We start from the raw sequence: 21,364 nt of genomic DNA on the forward strand, positions 1-21,364 counted from the left end.
GGAGACGAAGCAGCAGCAGAGCAGCCATTTCCAGCCTCAGCACACGCTCCAATGCTGCTGCTGATTCCTCCCCATCAGTCACGACTTTTGACCAGTTGGAGGCTGGGAGGGAGGTGAGGCGGCGAGGAGGCGGTCTGTGAGGTCCTCTAGGTCTAGATGATGGTTAAAGCTGTTAAAAGCTGCACGTGTCCAGATTTCAGGATCAGTTTTGCTGACTAGAAACCACAGATTGAATAGAGCTGCAAGCAATGTTTATGTTGCTCATTGATTAATTGGAATGATATTTCTCATGATCAGATCATCAAATATAATACAATTTGCTGTCGCGTATGAGGGAGAGACACGTGAAAGAAGCTGGAACTAGTCAATTTTTGCATAATCAATTAGCCCCCTGGGTTTCTGTTTGTTTTTGGCTCCTGACACATTTTTCTCATTTTTCACTGCACCTCTATAGAAACGGAATAATCACGAAGAAGGAGGGAGAACTAAGAAATGTCTTCTGTGTAGCATGACACTGTGAAAATGCAACAGATCACAGCAAAATGAGTTTTACAACAATTGAAAACCCAGAATCAACATGTAACGTGTTTTTCTGAGTGCCCACAGTTGTTATCAACACTGGATAAAAATGACGGCTCGACATACTACAGATATTTTACTACTTACTACATTTATATTTAGCTTCCATATTGGTCACAGCTGAGTCTTTCTTGGTTTCACGGTTCCTTTTAACAGAATCTGGTTAGTTATTCCTGGTGGATTTTAAAATGAGACATGTAGAATAAAGTGATTTCAATTAAATATGCTGATTTTAAGCTTAGATGTCATTATCAGTGATTGTTGTTGGTATTTCTGGTCAATATTTTGTAGGATTATAGCATTTCCCTGACTGATACTGGATCTGATGAGTATTTTTGTGATCTTCAAAAATATATATATATTTTTTAATCAACTTCCAATAAAATAAATTCATTTAAAACACATTGTGGCTCTGATGCAGTCAACTCTGTCAGTAGTCACCCACCTACAGCAGTATGCGATTGAAAAGTCCCTTAATTTTTGTCAAGTGACTCTTGGTCATAGCTGAGTCAGTCATGGTTTCACGGTTGTGCAGAGGAATGCAGAGTATTTAGTCTTTTACAGTATCTTATTAGAGCAAACACTTTTTTGGTGAATTTTTTAAGGATACACGTAGAATAAAGCAATTTTATGCCTAGATATGTATAGATTTTCATAAGTATTGTGATGGAATGGCATTTCACAGATGAGTAGTTCAAGAACTGTTGGAAAGTTTTAAAAAACTGATCATTCTTTCAAATGTTTACACTTCTGGCTTTGATCATTTGGGATATTTTTAAAAGATAATACACCTTTCAAATATGCTGGCAGGTTTTGGGCTCGGTGGATTGATGACGCTAAAAATCTGTTGAAATCATACTCAAGTAAACCAGCGAACGTGGTTGAAATAATTTGCATTTTTGTGGTGAAGATTTGCACAAAATTCAGTTTACATTTGTGCTAGATTCTCACTGCCGGCATCTTCAGCTGTCAGTTTATCATCTAGACGTGGGACAAACATGAGACAATCAGTGAGCTCTTTGTTCGGACGGTCGGACTGTAACTACGGCAACCAGGCAGCTCAAAGTGTAGGTGTGCAGGTAGTTCATGTCCGGACTTGACAACATGCACGACTGCAGAGTGTTTTTACTCTGAGCAGAGGAAGTGGTGAGACACAAGTGTGAAAAGGTTCATGTGAAAGATAGAAATTGATAAAGAAATACATGGAATATGGAGGAGAGATTTTGTTAATCAATAACATCTGAATTTTTGTGTGACTCATGAAGAGAGAAGAAAAGAATTAGAGAAGGAATGAAGATAAAAGAGTTGATAACGAGGACAAACAGAAATCTTCTCCAACTCCGATAAACACATTCTGAAGTTTAAAGAACACTTTTTGTCTTCAATTAATCTAAATTAATCAGTCGGACATCTGAAAAGTAATCCAGGATTTTCAGAATCATTTTGAGTTTTCTCATTTTCTCTGTTTTACTCCATCTTAAACTGAATACATTTAAGCTTTGGACTAAAAACATTTGACGAAAGTGCTTTCCAGTAGAGAAATAAGGTTTGTGTTTACCAAGTTTAAAATCTGCAAACTAAATAACATCAATTATCTGACTAATCTAAAAATTAAAGTAAAACTTTACAAAATTACACCCGGAAAACACATCATATTTAAAGATTGCCTTCAAGCAAGTACATGTAAGAGATAGATAGCAATAGATATAATAATAAAACAATTCAGAGTGAAGGGTTAGAGCAACAACACTTTCCAAAAAAAATGGAAAAATCATGTACTTAACTGGAATAAATGAAGTAAATATTGCAGTAACAGAAGATTATTAAGTTACCGGATATGTGAAGTTAAATAAATAAAATGAGCATCCATGATTAAAACAATGAAGATAAAATAACAGAATTCGAATTCTTGCAGGTTAAATGTAAACAGTGTTTGTCTGGTTGCTATGACCTCCAGCCCTCCATCTTGTTTCTCCTTATATGGACCTTCATTACCTCCTCCTCCTCCTCCTCTTCCTCACACTGTTGTCAGCCGATAGAGGAGGAATGTTTCACCTAACCAAAAACTGACCTGGAGTCTGTTCTTGTTATGACTGAGAGAGAAAGTTCCCAGAAGTTCCCAGAGAATTCTGACATTTTAAGATTTCTTCAGTTTTAAAGTGACTGAGTGATGATTAAATCCACATCCATCCATCCATCCATCCATTATCTATAATCTATACACCGCTTAATCCTCATTAGGGTTACGGGGGGCTGGAGTCTGTCCCAGCTGATTTAGGTTGAAGGCAGGAGACACCCTGGACAGGTCGTGTAGTAGGATCACAATCATGTGATCATCAGCAGGCAGCTGACGTAGTGTTCAGTTGTTGTGTCATGGTTACAGTGACGCTGTGCCGCGATCTGGCAATCATACAGAAATCTTGAACAAATCCGTGGATCCAGACTATAAGCCGCATCACTGCCAAAATCTAATCAGGTGATCCTTGTGTCGTTTCCCACCTTCCCTGAAAATTTCATCCAAATCCGTTTGTCTGTTTTTGAGTAGTTTTGCTAACAGACACAAACGTACGCTGATCGTCACATAACTCCACCGTGTTCCTTGGTGGAGTAAAAAACAAACGTCTCTGGAATAGAGGGAGAGACTGAGACAGAAGAAAAAGTAAATACATATTTAACAATAAAAAGTATATTTTTTTTAAGTTTAGGACATTTTTTTTTCATGATAATGAACAGTAAAGATTATTATTTGTTACGTGATGCAACAAAGGTTGGAGACGGCTGTCCTAAACCACATTAATGTGATATTGGTTCCTAAACAGGCCTGTATGTTGAACCAGTAAATGAATGAGCTGCAAACCTGCTTCTGGTTCTGACTCAGCTCCTGTTTGTCCATCCAGCTGCAGGTCAGAACCCGGACCATGTCCTGCAGGGGACGGGTGTGAAACCCGAGGCCCGGCGGCCCGGAGAGGACTCCACCATTGCGCCTGAGGACCTCCCTCGATCTCTCAGCTGCTACTGCTCCGGACACTGTCCAGATGATGCCACCAACAACACCTGCCAGTGAGTAGAAACCTCCACCTTTAATCTAAGAGCCCTGAAACGGCTTCGCTCTGATTCTGGTGATGTTTTTAGATTAAATTCAGCTTTATTGTCATTTCACACTACAGCACAATGAAATGCAGTTTAGTCGCCTGACAAACGGCAACCAACCCAAGTCATTTATTATCTATGATCTGCCAATGCTAAGTCCCAATACGATAGGATTTTACCAGATAATATGCTTGTAAAGCTTTGTAGATTAGTTGAAGTAGAGTAGAGCGGAGAGGTATTAGAGGCTGTTTATGATCCAGGAGTTCCAGACCAGTAGAGCTTTGTATTTTTGTTTATGTGCTTTCATGTCAATTAACATCTGATGAATTAAAAGTAAAAACTTGTAGATATTTTACTTTTAGACCTTCAATGACTGTCAAGATTTGGATTTTGCTAAAATCGAAGGCTGAATGAAGGTTTTATTACATTTTTGTGCTTTTATTTGTTTTTTAATCACTAGCAGTATTTCCTCAAGCATATTTTATAACTAGCCCTGCTTTAGTGTATTAATTACTAGTTAAGTTGCTCCTAACATTTCTGGATCTATTATCCAACTCAGTCCAGTGTGATATTTTGTTTTGTAATATTTTTTGATCAGGTGAAGCAGTTTTATCTGATTTGAAATTTAAGAATGTGTGTCTGGACAGTTCTATATATTTTTCCTTTATAAATTCATGATTTTTTAGTTTGAGCTGAATTATTATAGGCTGTTTCTTGGGTGGCTTTTATGGATTTAACTCTTATAGATCCACAAGTGGGATGTTTGCCACCTTACATTGTACTTTTCTTATCAAACATTCTGTTGAACTATTTTCCTGTTACCACTGATGTACTGTACATTGTTTAATGTAAACATTTTTGCCCCGAACTGATTCAGGTCATTTAATATTTAGCGTTTGCCGATAACGAGTCTTAATCCAATACTATTTTCCGAGATAGCACACACTTTAAGTACATTAAAGTTATTAAAATTTGTCAAATTTATCTGTTTGACACTTGAGTCATGCTGCAGTGCATTCAGAAAAAAAAATCACATTTCTGCATCCAAGCTGTTAATGTTACCTAGATGGTCAGGAACTTAGTTGTAAAGCTCCAGTAGGATGTTGTCTGAAATTTAGTGTAGAGAGTGGGTGTAGTGGGACTCCATAAGCTCCAAAAGCTGGTGAAAACCTGAAGTATTGTAGATATTTTAATCGCTTACTATTACTGTTTAATATCGTAGCAACCAGAGAAGGTGGTCGGGTCTGTTTTGGCAAGCAGAGAACATTGTGAGAGTTTAGCTTGTAAAGGGGCCCCATGACAAAGACTTGTGAGTCGCTTATTGACAAACCATGGTAATTAGCTTCATAAATAAGCTCGTTTTCTTTGTAAGTGCTGGGTTTGGAAAACAAAACGGAAAGTTAGCGAAGAAGTGTGAACTTCAGAAGGTGCAGATGCGTCTGTAGAGCTGAAACAGTCGATTGATCTGTTCGTTGATCAACAGGAACAGAATCAGTGAGTAAAATGACACAAATATTTTGATTCAGACTCACAAATTTTGCAATGTACTAGGAACAGTGCTGAAAAATGATGGAAACATTTGCAGGTTTAAAGTTTAAAAATGATTTGTGTGTTTGTGTTTTCAGGACTAATGGTCAGTGTTTTGCCATCATCGAGGAAGACGAGCTCGGAGAAGTCCAGCTCACCTCCGGCTGCATGAAGTACGAAGGTTCACACTTCCAGTGCAAGGTAAACACACACAAATACACATTCAGATCTGTTTACCTGCACGGGTTGCTTTTTAAGTCACGTAAACTTGCACCTTCTTCGCTGATTGATTGCTTTGATTGGCAGGATTCTCCCAACGCTCAGACCAGGAGGACGATCGAATGCTGCACCACAGACTTCTGTAACAGAGACCTGCAGCCGACCCTCCCTCCTCAGGACTCCACAGGTAACAAACACCTGACTGACGGTTTCTGGTGTTTGACGAGTGACTAGGAACTCACAGCTGTGTTTTCTGTTTCTGCAGAAGGAAGCCCCCACTGGTTGGCCTTCCTCATCTCCATGACGGTCTGCTGCTGCACTCTGATCTGCATCACGGTGGTCTGTTACTACAGGTAGGAAAACACCTGAGCTCCGTGCACAGCTTCACATGCAAACTGAAATGGATCTTCAGGCATTCAACAGCGTAGCTTTACCACTTAGAATGAGTTTTTAATGCTGTTTTATAGGAAACAGATATGTGAGGTGTACTGGAAGGGGACTAGTGCATGCTGGTAGTTAATTATATCACGATAAAATGTTAAATTTGGTCAATATCGGCAATTATTGATCATTTTTAATTTCACATGTTTAATATTGACCAGCAAAAAAGAGGTGTAATTTGAATAAAACTACCTTGCTTTGTATTTGACCGCTTTAGCCTATATGTCAAAGTGCACAAACAATAAATTTAATGTGAACATAGTAATAAAAATGCACAATTTTACACACATAAATACAAATAAATGAGTAATTTCACCATTTTTAGATTCAGCGTCACTTACTTCCCGACAGTCTTGGATTAGATGATGTTCATTGCGATTAAATGTCCAAAAATCTGTTAAAAATTACATAAAATAGATACTCTGTATACCTGCAGATGTTTCCTGAAAGTTCTCATGTTTTTGCACAGTACAGTGAAAGTTTTCAGATGAACTGCAGGCAGTGTTTCCACAGAGCAGAGAGGAGATGACAATAGAGACCGAGAGGGAAACAAAACCTACTGGATCCATAAAATAAATGCAGCATGGCTCAAAAACAGTAAACAGAGGAGCAAGTTGTTGGAAGATACATTCAGCATGGTGAAACATCTTTCTACAGATGACAAGCAGAGTAGAGACAAAATGTTTGTAAAAATGTAAAATTTTTTTGGAATATCTGCAGTATCTAGACCCAAAATTTTTTTCAAATGTTCTTAACACCTGTGGACGCTTGATTCTAGGTTTTGTTATTTTGTCAAAGAAATGTTCAAGATTCATGGCATTCCAACTGTGTCATACTGCACTAAAGACATTTCTGAGTTCTCTCTACTTCTATCCATGGTTGCTTTGTTTCCATAGAGTTGCAGGACTTTATATTGCAGTGAAACTGGTATTGATACTGGGATGAAAAATGAACCCACAGTGAGTAAAAATGTGAAAAAATCTTGGAGTTAAATTTGGTATCCCCAAACCTGTCAAGACATTTTCAATCAAACAGATCTGCTGACTCCAGTTCAGTGATGCAGCTTCTCTCTGTGTGTTTTGCATCAGAATCAGTAATATTTTATTGATCCCAGAGGAGGAAGTGCTCATGTTACAGTTCCTCCTATTCAAAGTCAATAATATAAACAGTACAAAATGTATAGATAAATATAAGTAGAAAAATCTGACCTAAAAATATAAACACAAGTAGAAAAATTTGACCTAAACATCTAGACATAAGTGGGAAATTATGTCCTAAAAATATAAACACAAGTAGAAACAGTAGAAGCATAAATGTAGACTGTGCTTTTCCTAAGAAATAAAGTGTATTGAAGTGTAGTGAAGCAGATTAAACTGTTGTGTTCTTCTGTAGCTGGAAGTTTAATTTATTCTGTGTTTCTCAGATATAAATGGCAGAGCGAGCGTCAGCGATATCACAAGGACCTGGAACAAGAAGTCTTCATCCCTGCGGGAGATTCACTCAAAGACCTCATTCATCAGTCGCAGAGCTCCGGCAGCGGCTCAGGACTCCCCCTGCTGGTAGGGACAACACACTGCACACACCTGAAATACGCAATTTACCTTTAAAAATGAATATATGCAACTCCTGCAATTTCAAGACAACATAAAAAAAACACAGGAAAGTGTTTATTATCAGGACAAATTCTCACCATAGAGGCTGCACTCTATAAAATATTTTTTAAAATGATTCATAATTTCCCTAAATCAAATGCTGGATTGGTGAGTTCTCTAATTTCAGTCTCACTTTTATGTGTGAGTTTCATGGTTTCAGTATTTATTTTCTTTAATTTTAACAATCTTGTCCTAGCTTACTATAATGTATAACTTAGATTGTGTAGCTAATTGAACTAATTTCCTAATTGAACTCTTATTAACTGTACTTTTTTTCCTATTTATCATATTAACGAACTACCTCTATTGTTATGTTTTTTCTGTTTTATTATTTTGGTGTGTGTTAGGGTCTAAATCTGTTTTTACCATCCTGTGTTGTCCTGTCACTGTCTTTGATTTGCTTGAAAAGTAATATGCAGATGAAGTTTGATTGATAATTGTAAATAAAAAGATCAGGATAAGAATTTGACACCATTTAAAATGATCTAGACAAAGATATCGACTCTAAACCTCCTTATTCATGCAGGGATTATGACTGTAAAATGTATTATAGTATGTAAATAATGACATTTTTGCTATTTTATGATCTTTTTTTGATGCCATAATTCTAACTAGTATTGAAATATGTTCATATTTGTCATATCTGAGTACATTTTAGTCAGTACTTACAATTAAAGTTTTTTAAAAAGGAGAGAAAACCACTAGAAATGTCAGCGAGTGCAGTTAGTGTGAGGTAGGTAGGTTTTTTTTTTCTTTTAAGTTTTAGTGGAGACAAAAATGTTGTTTTTGACCCCCAGGTGCAGCGAACCATCGCCAAGCAGATCCAGATGGTGCGTCAGATCGGTAAAGGGCGTTACGGTGAGGTGTGGTTGGGCCGCTGGAGGGGCGAAAAGGTGGCCGTCAAAGTCTTCTTCACCCGAGAGGAGGCTAGCTGGTTCAGGGAGACGGAGATCTACCAGACGGTCCTGATGAGACACGAGAACATCCTCGGTACATGAAGCTCTTCTTACACTCACATAGCAGGAATTTACAAAGGAGCAGATGAGCTTAGCTGACTGAAAACATTACTGTGGGCTCTGACAGTCTCATTTCTTACAATTATTCAACCAAACATACAACTTTTCCAACAACTTAGACCTTTTGAAGTCACTTTGACATTAGTCCTGTTGGGAAAGTTTAGTTACATCCAATAGTCAGAGACCAGAACATGAAATAATCCCATTTCATCACAGGGCAATGTCCAGTGGTTCAAACTGAATAAGATGTTATTTAGGCACCAATAAATGAAAATGTAGAGCTCTGAAGACAATTTACTGTGGAAAAACCTATTTTTTTGGTTGTGTTTTGTATTTTAGCAGGTTCACAACCAAAAAGTTTACATTGTTGGATTGTGTTTTACAGTGAACCTGCTACAATACAAATTATAAAGGTCTTCTAAATTTGCATTTCCTGGTTTCCAAACTTCATGTAGATACAGTTAAGCCCAGAGTTATTCGTTTACACAGTTCAAATTTTTATCTAGAGTTTAGTTTTATTTCACCTATAGGTTTCTTTTGGCTGAAAATTACATAAACAGAGACAAAAGATCATAAAACTTCATGTTAGAGATGTTAAAGATAAATTTTAACTATTGAAAAATGTGTTTATAATTAAAAAAAAACTGCTATAAACATGCTAAACACTTGCTAGCTTAACAACACAAAGGCTATGAACAAAACCGATTTATATATGTTCTTTCTCCTGTCAAAAATTACATCTAATGCTATAATTGCAAAATATTGTCATTTTGTAATATAACACCCACCTTTTTTAGATCTAGTAATCTGAAGAAAAATCACATTATAGTTGGAGAAGTGCAAAATTCCTTACATGTCTTTTGAAAATGTTTCCTAAAGTTTATCTAAAGTTAATACAAGGTTTTAGCAGTTCTTTTTTTGTGTTTCTACTGTGTTTTCTTACTGAGTTGCAATAAGAAAAAGAGGCTGAAACTCATAAAAACATCCTCCTGATTGTATTTACTCCCCGATGAAGCTCCACATTACCTTCAGATGAACTTTAATTCGCCTCCTGGGCTCCTGATTAGACAGAAAAATGGTGAAGCTGTCCTTTGAATGCAGACGACGCCGTCTGAAGACTGCAGGACTCCAGGACCGATCGATACCCTGATTGATTTTTAATTTAGTCAGTGATTTAAAGTAATGACAGCGAGATGAGACATTACAGCTTGCAGTTAAACTGAGGACACGCTGACTCGTACAGATCTGTGTGTGTTTGAAGTCTTCAGAACCAGAATTTAGTTTTTTACTTCATCTATTAAGAGAAGATTTATTGTAGCTGCACTCTTACTGACTTCTGAGTTCAGAGATATGTCTGATCTGAACGTAAAGAAGCATTCAAGACAGATTCGACTCCAGATGCTGTAGATGTGTTATCTTTACTCATTCAGTCAGTCAGCAGCATCTAGAAGTGTGCTGTTGTGTTTATTTAATATTAAATGTGTTTTTTGCCTTTGATCCAGTCCAAGTCATTTAATATTTAACATCTTCTCATATCAGGTACCATTTTCCTAAATAATATGTATTTCAGGTATCATAGATTAGCTGTTGTACCTGCTTGTGCCACCAAATGAAGCTTCTAATAGTTTAAAACTGAGCTGATAGGTAGTAAAGGGGCACCATGACAAAACCTTCTGTGACTCTTAATGACCTCCGGCCAAAGTTGGGATCAGGATGAGTAGTTCAAGGACCTCCAGAAAGTTGAAAATCCCACAATTCCTTGTGTCTCTACAGTGTCTGGCTTAAATATACGGAGTGATTTTCGGCAAGTTTTTCAAAGATAAGATGCTTTTCTAACTCTTTCAGGTTCAGATGATTAATTGTCAACTATTGAATTAATTGGCAATTTGTAAAAAAAAAATGTTATTGCCTTAATTTTTCTATTCCAATTTCCTAAATGTGATTGTTTTACATTTTCTTTCATCTGCTATGACAGTAAACTGAATATATAATAACAATAATTGTGTAACTTTGACTTATATAGCACCTTTTAAAAGCAGAGTTAACAAAGTGCTTAGACAGAGAAGCCAGGAAGAGGATTATCAGAAAGACAATATCACGCAAGAAGGAAAAAAGACCAGAGGAATAGGTGCAAAATACAGAATTTTAATATAAGTAAAAGAATAAACACCAATTCATACATATAATAAATTAAAGCACCAGAAAATGCCACAGCACAGAGCAAGAAAGAGTAAGTTTGTTATTGAATTTACTGATCATTTTTGGGTTTTATCTTTATTTTCTAAAATTTTTAGACACAAAAAAACTAAAACCAACTAATTGAGAAAATGATCAACAGATTATTCTTTCATGTATTTCATTCAACCTTTATTTAAACTCTTGAGGTATGAAGACCCGATTTACAATGTAGCAGCATAAAGGAATAAAACAAGTCAGAACACGAATACACTTGGATAACGGTAAAACAGTAATAAGTGTGTCAAACTTTAAAAACGGATAAATCAACTGCTCGACAGTAAAATCTGACCTCTTCTTCCTCCTCTTCCTCCTGCAGGCTTCATCGCAGCCGACATTAAAGGCACCGGCGCCTTCACGCAGCTCTTCCTCATCACCGACTACCACGAGAACGGATCTCTGTACGACTATCTGAAGCTCACGACGCTCGACACTCAGGCGCTGCTGCGACTCGCCTACTCGGCCGCCTGCGGACTTTGTCACCTTCACACCGAGATCTACGGCACGCAGGGAAAACCGGCCATCGCCCACCGAGACCTGAAGAGCAAGAACATCCTGATCAAGAAGAACGGAACCTGCTGCATCGCCGACCTCGGACTTGCCGTCAAATTCAACAGGTTTGTCATTTTATTTTTAATGTTGGATTACCAGGACAGTTTTGCTCAAGTTTGTTGTTAGTAAGGGTCAAAAACATAGATTTCAGCAGTTAATTCAAACACAACCAGTTAGTAAAAGCACTCACAATGAAATTATACAAATAGCCTAATTTTCTCTATTTTTTAAAACTTTACCAGTTTGTTTGATTTGCACATTTCATACACAAAGGTCCCTCAAAGCGATTTACACCGTGTATTGAAATGTTTATAAAGCAAAGCTGTGTAAAAACATTAAAATTTAAAAAAAAAAACGATGAAATAAAAGATATAAATATAAACCACATATATGCTCAGACAAATTTAAACCAGAATTTATATTTTAAAAGTGACATATAAACTAGATTATACTCGGAAACAGTCACTGATGGCTTCAGGATAGATAGCAAATTTTCATGTATTTCTGACTTTTTTTAGTTTTGTTTATGACAAGAACTTTTGTATTCTTGTATAAAACCATCAACAAGAGAAAAAACACATGTATGAGCTTTAATATTTGTGTTTTTCCTGATTTTATTCTGTGTTTGTTTAGTGAACAGGAGACAAAATTGATCATAAAACTAATTTTATACAGAACAAAAGATAAGAAAATTTGTGTTAGACACATATTGTATTAAGTCATGTGTTTAGTTCTTCATTGTAGAAGATATTAGTGTTCAATCGTTTGCTTATTTGTTTTTAATTAAATTTTCTTTTGGATTGTTATGACTCGAATTTATTTTTCAAAACAATATTCTGCAAAATTTAGCACTACAAGTAAAAGCTAAAGGGCGTCCCTTTGTGACTTCCAATGTTTATTTCCTGTTATTTAGGGTTTATATGCAGAGTATAAACAACAAAATGTTAATAAAACACTGTAATGCAAGAATATCAAACCTCAGACGTTAAAGAGATATTTATTACATTACATACGTCTTGTTAGTTCTTAATATCATCAGAACATGAATGTAGCTAAAAGTAGGGTAAATCTGTCATTTGTGTTTCCATAGCGACACTAACGAGGTGGACATCCCTCTGAGCACCCGGGTGGGAACGAGGCGCTACATGGCCCCTGAAGTTCTGGATGAGAGCCTCAACAAGAACCACTTCCAGGCCTACATTATGGCCGACATGTACAGCTACGGCCTCGTCGTCTGGGAGATGGCAAGACGCTGCGTCACCGGAGGTACCCGGAATATTTAACCTAGTCTTTATTATTTTATTTTACTCTCTACTTGATCTTCTGGTTGAATGGATCTGTCTTCATGAAGACTCTAGCGGAGTTTCAAACCTAACAACCAAAATGTCCCTACCAGGCAGACAACTCAAGCTGCTCCTCACAAACAAATATGTGTAACATAGTTGGTCAACAGAAAAGTTGATTTGAGTTGCAGATTAGAAGGCCTTTGTTTCATTTATTTTATTTATTGAACAAACGGGACATGTTAAGGTGTCAAAGTGAACACAGGAAAGTTGTGATTTACATGTTTCATTATTTTTTTCCTACACTTTACAATTCACGTGACTCGGTGTGTAAATGGTGATGAAACTGCATGAGGAGGGGTGTCAGGACTATAAGTACCTAATAAATGGTGTTGTATATGTAGACCTCCTTCCTTTTTTGGAGAATTATTTTCATATACTGCAACAAAATACTGAAGATATACCATTGAATAATAAATGTTTCTTTGACATCTTGTATTTGACTCGGTAACATTGTACTAAAAGGAAAAACAAATGTTTATCCGGGTGGATTAACAGTTTATTTCTGTGTGCAGGTATCGTGGAGGACTACCAGCTGCCGTACTATGAGATGGTTCCCTCTGATCCTTCCTATGAAGACATGCTGGAGGTGGTTTGTGTTAAAGGTTTAAGGCCTACAGTGTCCAACCGCTGGAACAGCGACGAGGTGAGAATCAGACTCAAACTCCTGCTACTGTTTCATCTACAGTCTGTTTAGGTTCCTATTTAGGTGGTGATTCAGTTAAAGTCAAGCATGAATTCTGTCATTTTCACTTCTCCTCTAGGAACAAATACAACTATGCACAATTATGTAAATAAATCTGTTATGCTATACATCTGTGACACTTTACACCTACATTTAGTTTGATTTTATTATTGGAACTTGGAATAGGGATTGTGTGCATTCCAGTATTTCAGAATGTGTATATATAAGAGCACATTTTATGATACAGGAATAACAAGGTTGAAAGTATCGTAGTGAAATATAAAACATTTTCATGTTTGGCAGTTTAAAAATATGTTTGTTTTTTTGGCATTAAATTATGTAACTGCTTTGAAAAATATCAGAGATTTTATCTACTAAATGCAAGTTTTAGAGGCTGGTTTTGTATATTTGGGCAAACTGGGGTCTTGTCTGACTTTCAATACCAATGCCAAGGTCCTTAATTGGTTAATAATTGAAAAAGAAAAAGAAAGAAAAGTCTCTGCATTTTATTTAGGAGCACCTTGAGTATTGTTTATAAGGAAAAAAGGTTAATATAGAGCTGAAAATGGAACCTTAAACCCTTAACAAAAATGGTTGTTTGAGGAGCCTTTCTGAGGAGTTCTTGGAGTAATCTTCTGCAGAAGTTGCTCACAGTGGTAATGGTGATGAACACAACACCAAAAGATTCCTCAAAGCTCTTCTAAGAGCGTATCGCTCAAAGAAAATACGGTCGAGAAAAGAACCTGTGAAAAGGAGACACTTCTTAAATACAAACTCTGAAACAGCACCTCTATTGGAGCAGGATAGGTGTACAGCACCAGTTACCATGGTGATCAAAGCAGTGCAGCATCAGTTACCATGGTGATCAAAGCAGTGCAGTATCAGTTACCATGGTGATCTAAGCAGTGCAGTATCAGTTACCATGGTGATCAAAGCAGTGCAGCACCAGTTACCATGGTGATCAAAGCAGTGCAGCATCAGTTACCATGGTGATCTAAGCAGTGCAGTATCAGTTACCATGGTGATCTAAGCAGTGCAGCATCAGTTACCATGGTGATCAAAGCAGTGCAGCACCAGTTACCATGGTGATCAAAGCAGTGCAGCATCAGTTACCATGGTGATCTAAGCAGTGCAGTATCAGTTACCATGGTGATCTAAGCAGTGCAGCATCAGTTACCATGGTGATCAAAGCAGTGCAGCACCAGTTACCATGGTGATCAAAGCAGTGCAGTATCAGTTACCATGGTGATCTAAGCAGTGCAGCATCAGTTACCATGGTGATCTAAGCAGTGCAGCATCAGTTACCATGGTGATCTAAGCAGTGCAGCATCAGTTACCATGGTGATCTAAGCAGTGCAGCATCAGTTACCATGGTGATCGAGCAGGTTTACAGAGAGGCTCAATCGTACAACTGAAAACTCTGACTTTAGATGCAGCGTATGTCTCTAACACAATAGTCTTACTTCTTTTAACAGTCATATTCAGCTTCAGACTACCTCCGGTTAACCTGTTTCTGACCGTGTTGTTTCTGTAGTGCCTTCGGGCCATGCTGAAGCTCATGTCCGAGTGTTGGGCCCAGAACCCGGCGTCCCGCCTCACTATCCTCAGAGTCAAGAAGACGCTCGCCAAAATGGTGGAGTCCCAGGACATCAAGATTTGACCGCCCTCCTCTTCCTCCTCCTCTGAGAACCACCTCCACCACCAGACTCACCTGACACACCGTACTGGACCGGACCGGACCAGACTCCTTCCTTCATCAGGAGGAGGAAGAGGAGGAGCAGCTGGGAGATAAATGAAAAAGGACCCTCCTCTGGGCTGAACTGTCTCCTCCTCCTCCTTTCTCCTCCTTCAGCCTTGAAACAAACATGGAGTCCTTCCTCCTCCTCCTCCTGGTTCTGCTGAGCGATGCAGCCGGGTTTGACGCTTTCTGTGAAAGCCAAACGAGACGATCAATTCGATGATGACTTCCTGTGGAGGGGAGAGGAGGGGGCCTCGCTCCACCACCTCTGCCTGTTTCAAAATGCCAATTTGTTGTTTTGTTTTTATTTTTCTCTTCAGGACTTCGTTCTCCTGCCATATTGAAATATATCTCCACTCTTAAAGTAGAGTTAATTATAAAGAAAAAATACGGTACTATTATAATATGTGAATTTTAATGTGTAAATAAATGTTACCATTAGATGCCGTGCCTACTCATGAGAAGATTTAAGAACCAGAACACTATGCTGCAGTGGTGTCGACGTCCGGCCGACTCCTCGGAGACGCCGACGGGAGACGAAGGAGTCGGAGACGTCTGCCGTCCTGTTTGTCTGTCTGTCCACTTCCTGCTTCTGTCTGTCTGTCTGTCCGATAGGAGACGTGCAAAGAGCTGCAGCTGCTTCGGCAAAATCTCATTGGAGTTGAACAGCAGTGGGTGGAGCTAAAAAACAACAAAATGATTATTATTGTCATCCAGGATAAGAAGGTCCAACATCTCTGAATCCCCACTAGACCTCCAGATGGAGTCAAATCAATAAATAACAACAAATAATCAGCAGCAGCTGTTTTGACTATGAATTAATCATTTCTTTGAGTTTTCAAGCATGAAGAGTGATGATATTCCAGATAATCTGAGGATTTGCTCCTTTTCTGTACCTATTGCCCTTAACTAGATATTTTTATCAACAGTCCCAGATAAATTAATAATGATTCGAACCATCAGGCGTCTCCCTGTAGTAAATCAGGTGTTGTAACAGTAAATGCATTTGTAAGTTAAAACAAACATTCTTCAATTGGACTGAGAAATTACTGTGAATTTTCTTCAAACATGAATTTAACAGAAAACTGATTATTTGCCTTTTTTAAATCAAGATCTTTATAGCACTAATTCCTAATAATACGGTTAATTAAATTAATGCAAACAGAAAATTGATGGATGGGTTAAGCAATTAAAATTTGCTGTTAGCCAAAATTTTTAAAATCAGTTGACCGTTTCATCTTCGTTTGATGGTTTTAACTACAAAATATTAACATCTTTGCATTTATAGACGGACAAAAACTAACTAAATCAGCACCGTTTAGTACTTTTGAGGACACTTTTAAGGAAACTGTTCTTCTAAACATCAACAGGCATCAATTTTTTTCCACAAATACTGAACACAATGTTGATATTATCATGTGTTACTAAGAAACTCCATAGTTTCATCATTCCAAAACAGTTGCTAACATTAGCTTCCAGATTATCTTGTCATATATGATGGTTTCTGCCGCCAGCTGCCTTCTCATCCTGGGAAAAACACAAGTAAACGAGTTATTCAGCTAATTAATTAGGCATTTCTGTGACAACTTGCAAACTAGAAAAACATTTAGCTGGCATTTTAGCTTAGCACAGCTAGCTCAGAGATTCTTCTCTGGACATGAAAACGTTAAATCAGATGTTTTAACCAAAGAATTGTGGTTAAAAATGGAAGTTATTTTCTCTACTCCCTCTGGTCAACAATTAGAATCTAATCTAGCTTACATTCCTAGTTGTTTTGTAGTTGTTGGCTTGTCAGTGAGGCTAAATATAAACTAGCAACAGTTAGCTTCTCTAAAATAATTATCTAATATGCATTGATTTTTTGGCTCCTCCCACTGAGGTTTAACTCATCCAATCAAATTATTTTGTTGGTAAAAATCAAACTGAAGTAACATTCATTTTTTTTCCAAACTAGAAGTCTTCATTAAGAACCCCAAACTGTCAGCTGGAAGTCATAAATAATGTATGTTATACATGTTGGGGCGGAGCTACACATAATGGGCGGGTTTATTAAAGTGGCTCCACCCACTAAAACAATGTATGACTGAACTGCAATTCCTGAGATGTTGATGGCTACAAGCAACTATACAACTAATTTAATTTAATCTTAATTAAATAGCAAAATGAGTACCAGAGTTTAATGACAACAACAGTGGAAAATAAAGAAAGCTATTATTTTGGTTGATCATGCAACAAGAATCCTAAATACTTAATGAATTTTAGGGCCTCCAAATTTACAGTGCAGTAATTTTCTTTATCTAAAATGCTGACAGTCGTGGTGTTTTGGACTGTTCACTGTCGTGTGACTTTTTCATAGTCTGTTAGTGCTCTAATATATTTAATCGACAATAAAAACTAGATGCTAGCTGTTTAGCTGCAGCAGATTTTTATCTCTTAGAATCTACAGAATCTGGATCTCAGCTGTATAACGTTAGCTTAGCCAGCATTAATTAGCATTTTATGTGTCATCACAAAAAAAAAACTGTCTCATCTCATTTTTTTTTGTTTTTAATAAATGCGTTGCATGTTCTTTTAATGTGTAGCTTCACTCTGACTTCCAGCTGGCAGCAGATGGCGCTTTGATTCAACAGCACTACAGTAAACAGAAGTTCTTTTAAAGTTTATTTTGGGTCTGTTTACTTCACTCTTTAAGAATATTTGGGAAACTGCTCCTGGTTGTATTTAGCATAGCTTAGCACAAAGACTGGAAGCGGGTATAAATTGCTAGCCGAGGTCACTGAAAAGACAGAAATTCACCTTCTGGTGCTCCGACTGTGTCAGATTTACATGTTTTATCTGGTTTGTTGTGGTTTCAGCAGCAGCTTGGTTGGTTTCTCTGGATGTAGCGACGCTAATGGTTTCCCCCTGCTTCCAGTCTTTGTGCTAAGCTAGGCTAACGACGCCCAGAGCCACTCATTGTCCTAACATGTTCCTTTTACTGGTCGGCAGCAGGATGACGTGCTCGTGTCGGCTCGGTGTGCATGTTCACTGTGTGTGTGAATGACGCTAACGTTCATACAGTAGCTATTTAAGAGCAGTAACTTTAGTGTTTTTCTGTGTAATAAAAGCCCAGTATAGGAATAATCTCCAATATGTACATCTTAAATGTGTTTTTTTTTTGTTTTGGTGTTGTTGTTGTTTTGTACAGCATCTGGTTTGGTGCCTTATGAGTTTACCAAGGAAAGGAAAAACTCTGTATACAGTCTGTCCAGTGTACCGATTTTTAAGTAAATAACCTTATTTTAGTACACAACCTCACAGCCTCCACCTGTTGTTTCTTTACTGGTTAATGTTTTTTTTTATCTTACACACTTTTCTGTTTTTATGTAAGGACAAGAGAAAACTTTAAATGAAGATTAGTAATTGATTGCAGGGATTTTTTTAATTATTTTTTTACCTGTTTAATCATTTTAATGTAAATGTTTACAGCTGGTTTACGTGTTCCTATTTGTTTGCCTTGTATTTGTTGATTATTATTTTATTTGCTTATTGTTTTGTTTTTAAAACCGCAAGACAACCAAAAAAATCAATTAATGAATCAAAAAAGAAATAACTAAAAGTAAGCCAAAATTGTGAGATGTCATCAATAATATTTTTTAAATTATATAAAAAATTTCTAATCTTAAAGGTTAGTGGAATATGATAGAACATCTAAATTTGGACTAAATTTTTAATTATTTTATCCTTTATTACTAGTTTGGTCAGTTTTTACTCTAGATCAAAATGGCTTTTGAACCTTAAAATATATATACATTTAATTTAACTTTATGAAATGTTCACTTGTTTTTTTTGAAGAATGTTTTTGTTATTTTCTTTTCATTTAAATTTAAAATTAGGTTAGTATTTTATCTAATTTGTAAGTCTTCTCATTTTGGCAAAAAAAAAAAAAAGTTATGTATCCTACATTTTAACCCAAAATCTTAAACTATTTTGACCTAATTAGACTTATAATCTCATTTTGACTCATGGATTATTCAAAATAGTTAAATATCTTTTCAGTAAATTTTAAAGAGGCAATATTTCTGGCTTTCAAAGTTAGTTATTGTGCTTTATATTTCTAAATTTCCTTGCAAATAAATAACTTTTTCAATTTTTTTTAACTTTTAGATTTTAAATTTGGTGAAAAGCTTCACTAATTTTGACATGCTATGTCTTGATCTATAATTTATATGTGTGTAAATTTGAAACTTAAAAACGATGTTTGACCCAATTTAAAATTAATTTCATGTTGGCACAGCAAATCAAAATATTAAATCGTTTTAGCATTTTGATAAAATAAAAAAAGCATCAGTTTCAGCTCAGTGTATTTCCATTACGGCTGCATAATAAATGTTTTATACTTTAATTTTTAAGTTATCGCAAAGGTTGATCTAATTTTGACTGCATGTCAGTTTTTTTTAAAAGCCAGTCAGTTTTAGTTAAAAAAATTTTTTTTTCTTCATTTTTGTATTTTTCATCCTTGATGTGTTTTATTTCTGTCAGAAATGAGGCTCCATGTTATCCAGATGCAGCATGTTGATGATGAAACATTCAACTTGGATTCTGCAGGTTTTTCCAGATGTTCATGCAGCTGCTGTCTTCGAGCGCCTCCTGCTGGACAAACCGCGACACTGCAGCCGAGGAACTCCGGACAGGTGGGAGAATGACGAGATGTTTCACTCAGCTGTTGTCAGATATGTTTTCTGTTTTGAGCTTCTCTTATCAACACAGAAAATACAAAGGCTTATTTGTTGAATGTTTATGTAAATATTATCAACTATTTTAGTTTTTCCAGAATAAATTTACTGATATTGGACAACAGGGACAAGTGGAATATTCATATATATTCAAATAACTAACCCTATATTGGGTAGTATTCCATTAAAGCGGCAGCTAATGATAATTTTATATAAACTGTTGTGCAAACATAAAGAAAAACTGCTTACGGTGATTAATAATGGACAGAAGCAGCCAGCCGTTGTCAGTATTTCTGCTTAAAACGTGCCTAAAAATACGCTGATAAATTTATAAATTCAGTTTATTGTGATCTGACAACTCAAAAGACTAAACCTTCTAACACTTTAGTATTTAGATGGACTGCTAGGTGATAGATGCACCTGAAACTGTTCATGGAGAGCAGGAATTTGAACTTTTATCACATTATTTAGATTATTTTTAACAACACAGTTCGGTTTTTATTTGCAGTTACTGTTCTCAGCTTCAGTGATGGAATAATAATGAAATCTATGCAGCAGAAAGACAGCAGTACTTTTTAAATCAGTGAGGTGGACGTTTAACCCAAGTGTCGTCCTGCAGGTCAAAATTGACCCGTTTTAAAGTTTGTAAATGTGGAAAAAATATATTTTTTTTCATAGTGAAACTTCTGATGTCCACATTTTCAACATTTTTGGAAATCTTTGAACATTTTTTGGTGGAAAATAAGAAATGTTAAAAATGTTTAAGAACATTCACAAAAAATCAACCAAAATCCAGTGAATTTCGCTGGATTTTGGTTGATTTTTATGTGAATGTTCTTAAAGAAAATATTAGAAGTTCTACTGATATGTATGGAATCACTTTAGATATTTTTAAGATTTTTTTTGAAAATTTTTACTCATTCATTACTTTTACTCATCAACTTTTCAGGAATTATTGGAATTTTCTTCCTGAAGGTTTTGCAAATTTTCTGAAATTTGGGGCATTTTTTGCTGAATTTTTTTCAGGCAAGGAAACTATATTTTTTGGTGGCTGTAAATGAGGACAACAGGAGGATTAAACAGTTAAATTCAGAAAAGAAAGACAATGAAGCATGAAGGATTAATATTTTAGTTCACTGTGTGTATTTAGATTATCCGTAATGATGCATTTATATGTTCATCACCTCGATGTTGCAGCTGGTAAAATCCATAAAGGTTTCTCTTTATAATCTATTATACACTGCCCGTCCAAAAAAAAAAAAAAGTCGCACACTAATATTTCATTGGACCGCATTTAGCTCTGAGAACAACACACATTCGCTGTGACATCGTTTTGATAAGCTTCTGCAATGTCACAGCATTTATTTCTGTCCAGAGTTACATTTAATTTCTACTAAGATCTTATATTGATGATGGGAGAGTTGGACAAAGTCTTCTCCAGAACGTCCCAAAGATTCTCAGTGGAGCTGGGGTCTGGACTCTGTGGAGGACAATCCATCTCATGCTCCCTGAATCACTCATTCACAATGTGACCCCCATGAATCCTGGCATCATCATCTTGGAACATGTCCA

At 36.5% G+C, this 21,364-nt stretch overlaps 1 protein-coding gene across 1 annotated transcript in view; it reads left to right on the forward strand.

Annotated features, from left to right (window-relative positions):
• The window catches only part of LOC111585792 (bone morphogenetic protein receptor type-1A), a 72,656-nt gene extending 54,287 nt beyond the window's left edge, over window positions 1-18,369 (forward strand). Inside the window, exons 4-13 of the mRNA XM_023295403.3 lie at window positions 3,477-3,639; window positions 5,295-5,397; window positions 5,503-5,602; window positions 5,681-5,768; window positions 7,280-7,415; window positions 8,306-8,498; window positions 11,079-11,376; window positions 12,402-12,577; window positions 13,170-13,300; window positions 14,874-18,369. Coding sequence (XP_023151171.1) covers window positions 3,477-3,639; window positions 5,295-5,397; window positions 5,503-5,602; window positions 5,681-5,768; window positions 7,280-7,415; window positions 8,306-8,498; window positions 11,079-11,376; window positions 12,402-12,577; window positions 13,170-13,300; window positions 14,874-14,999 — 1,514 coding nt within the window. The 3' untranslated portion in view covers window positions 15,000-18,369. The remainder of the gene's footprint in view (window positions 1-3,476; window positions 3,640-5,294; window positions 5,398-5,502; window positions 5,603-5,680; window positions 5,769-7,279; window positions 7,416-8,305; window positions 8,499-11,078; window positions 11,377-12,401; window positions 12,578-13,169; window positions 13,301-14,873) is intronic.
• Window positions 18,370-21,364: the final 2,995 nt, after the last annotated feature.

Source organism: Amphiprion ocellaris, chromosome 16, assembly GCF_022539595.1.
Source record: "Amphiprion ocellaris isolate individual 3 ecotype Okinawa chromosome 16, ASM2253959v1, whole genome shotgun sequence".
Taxonomy (NCBI): domain Eukaryota; kingdom Metazoa; phylum Chordata; class Actinopteri; family Pomacentridae; genus Amphiprion; species Amphiprion ocellaris.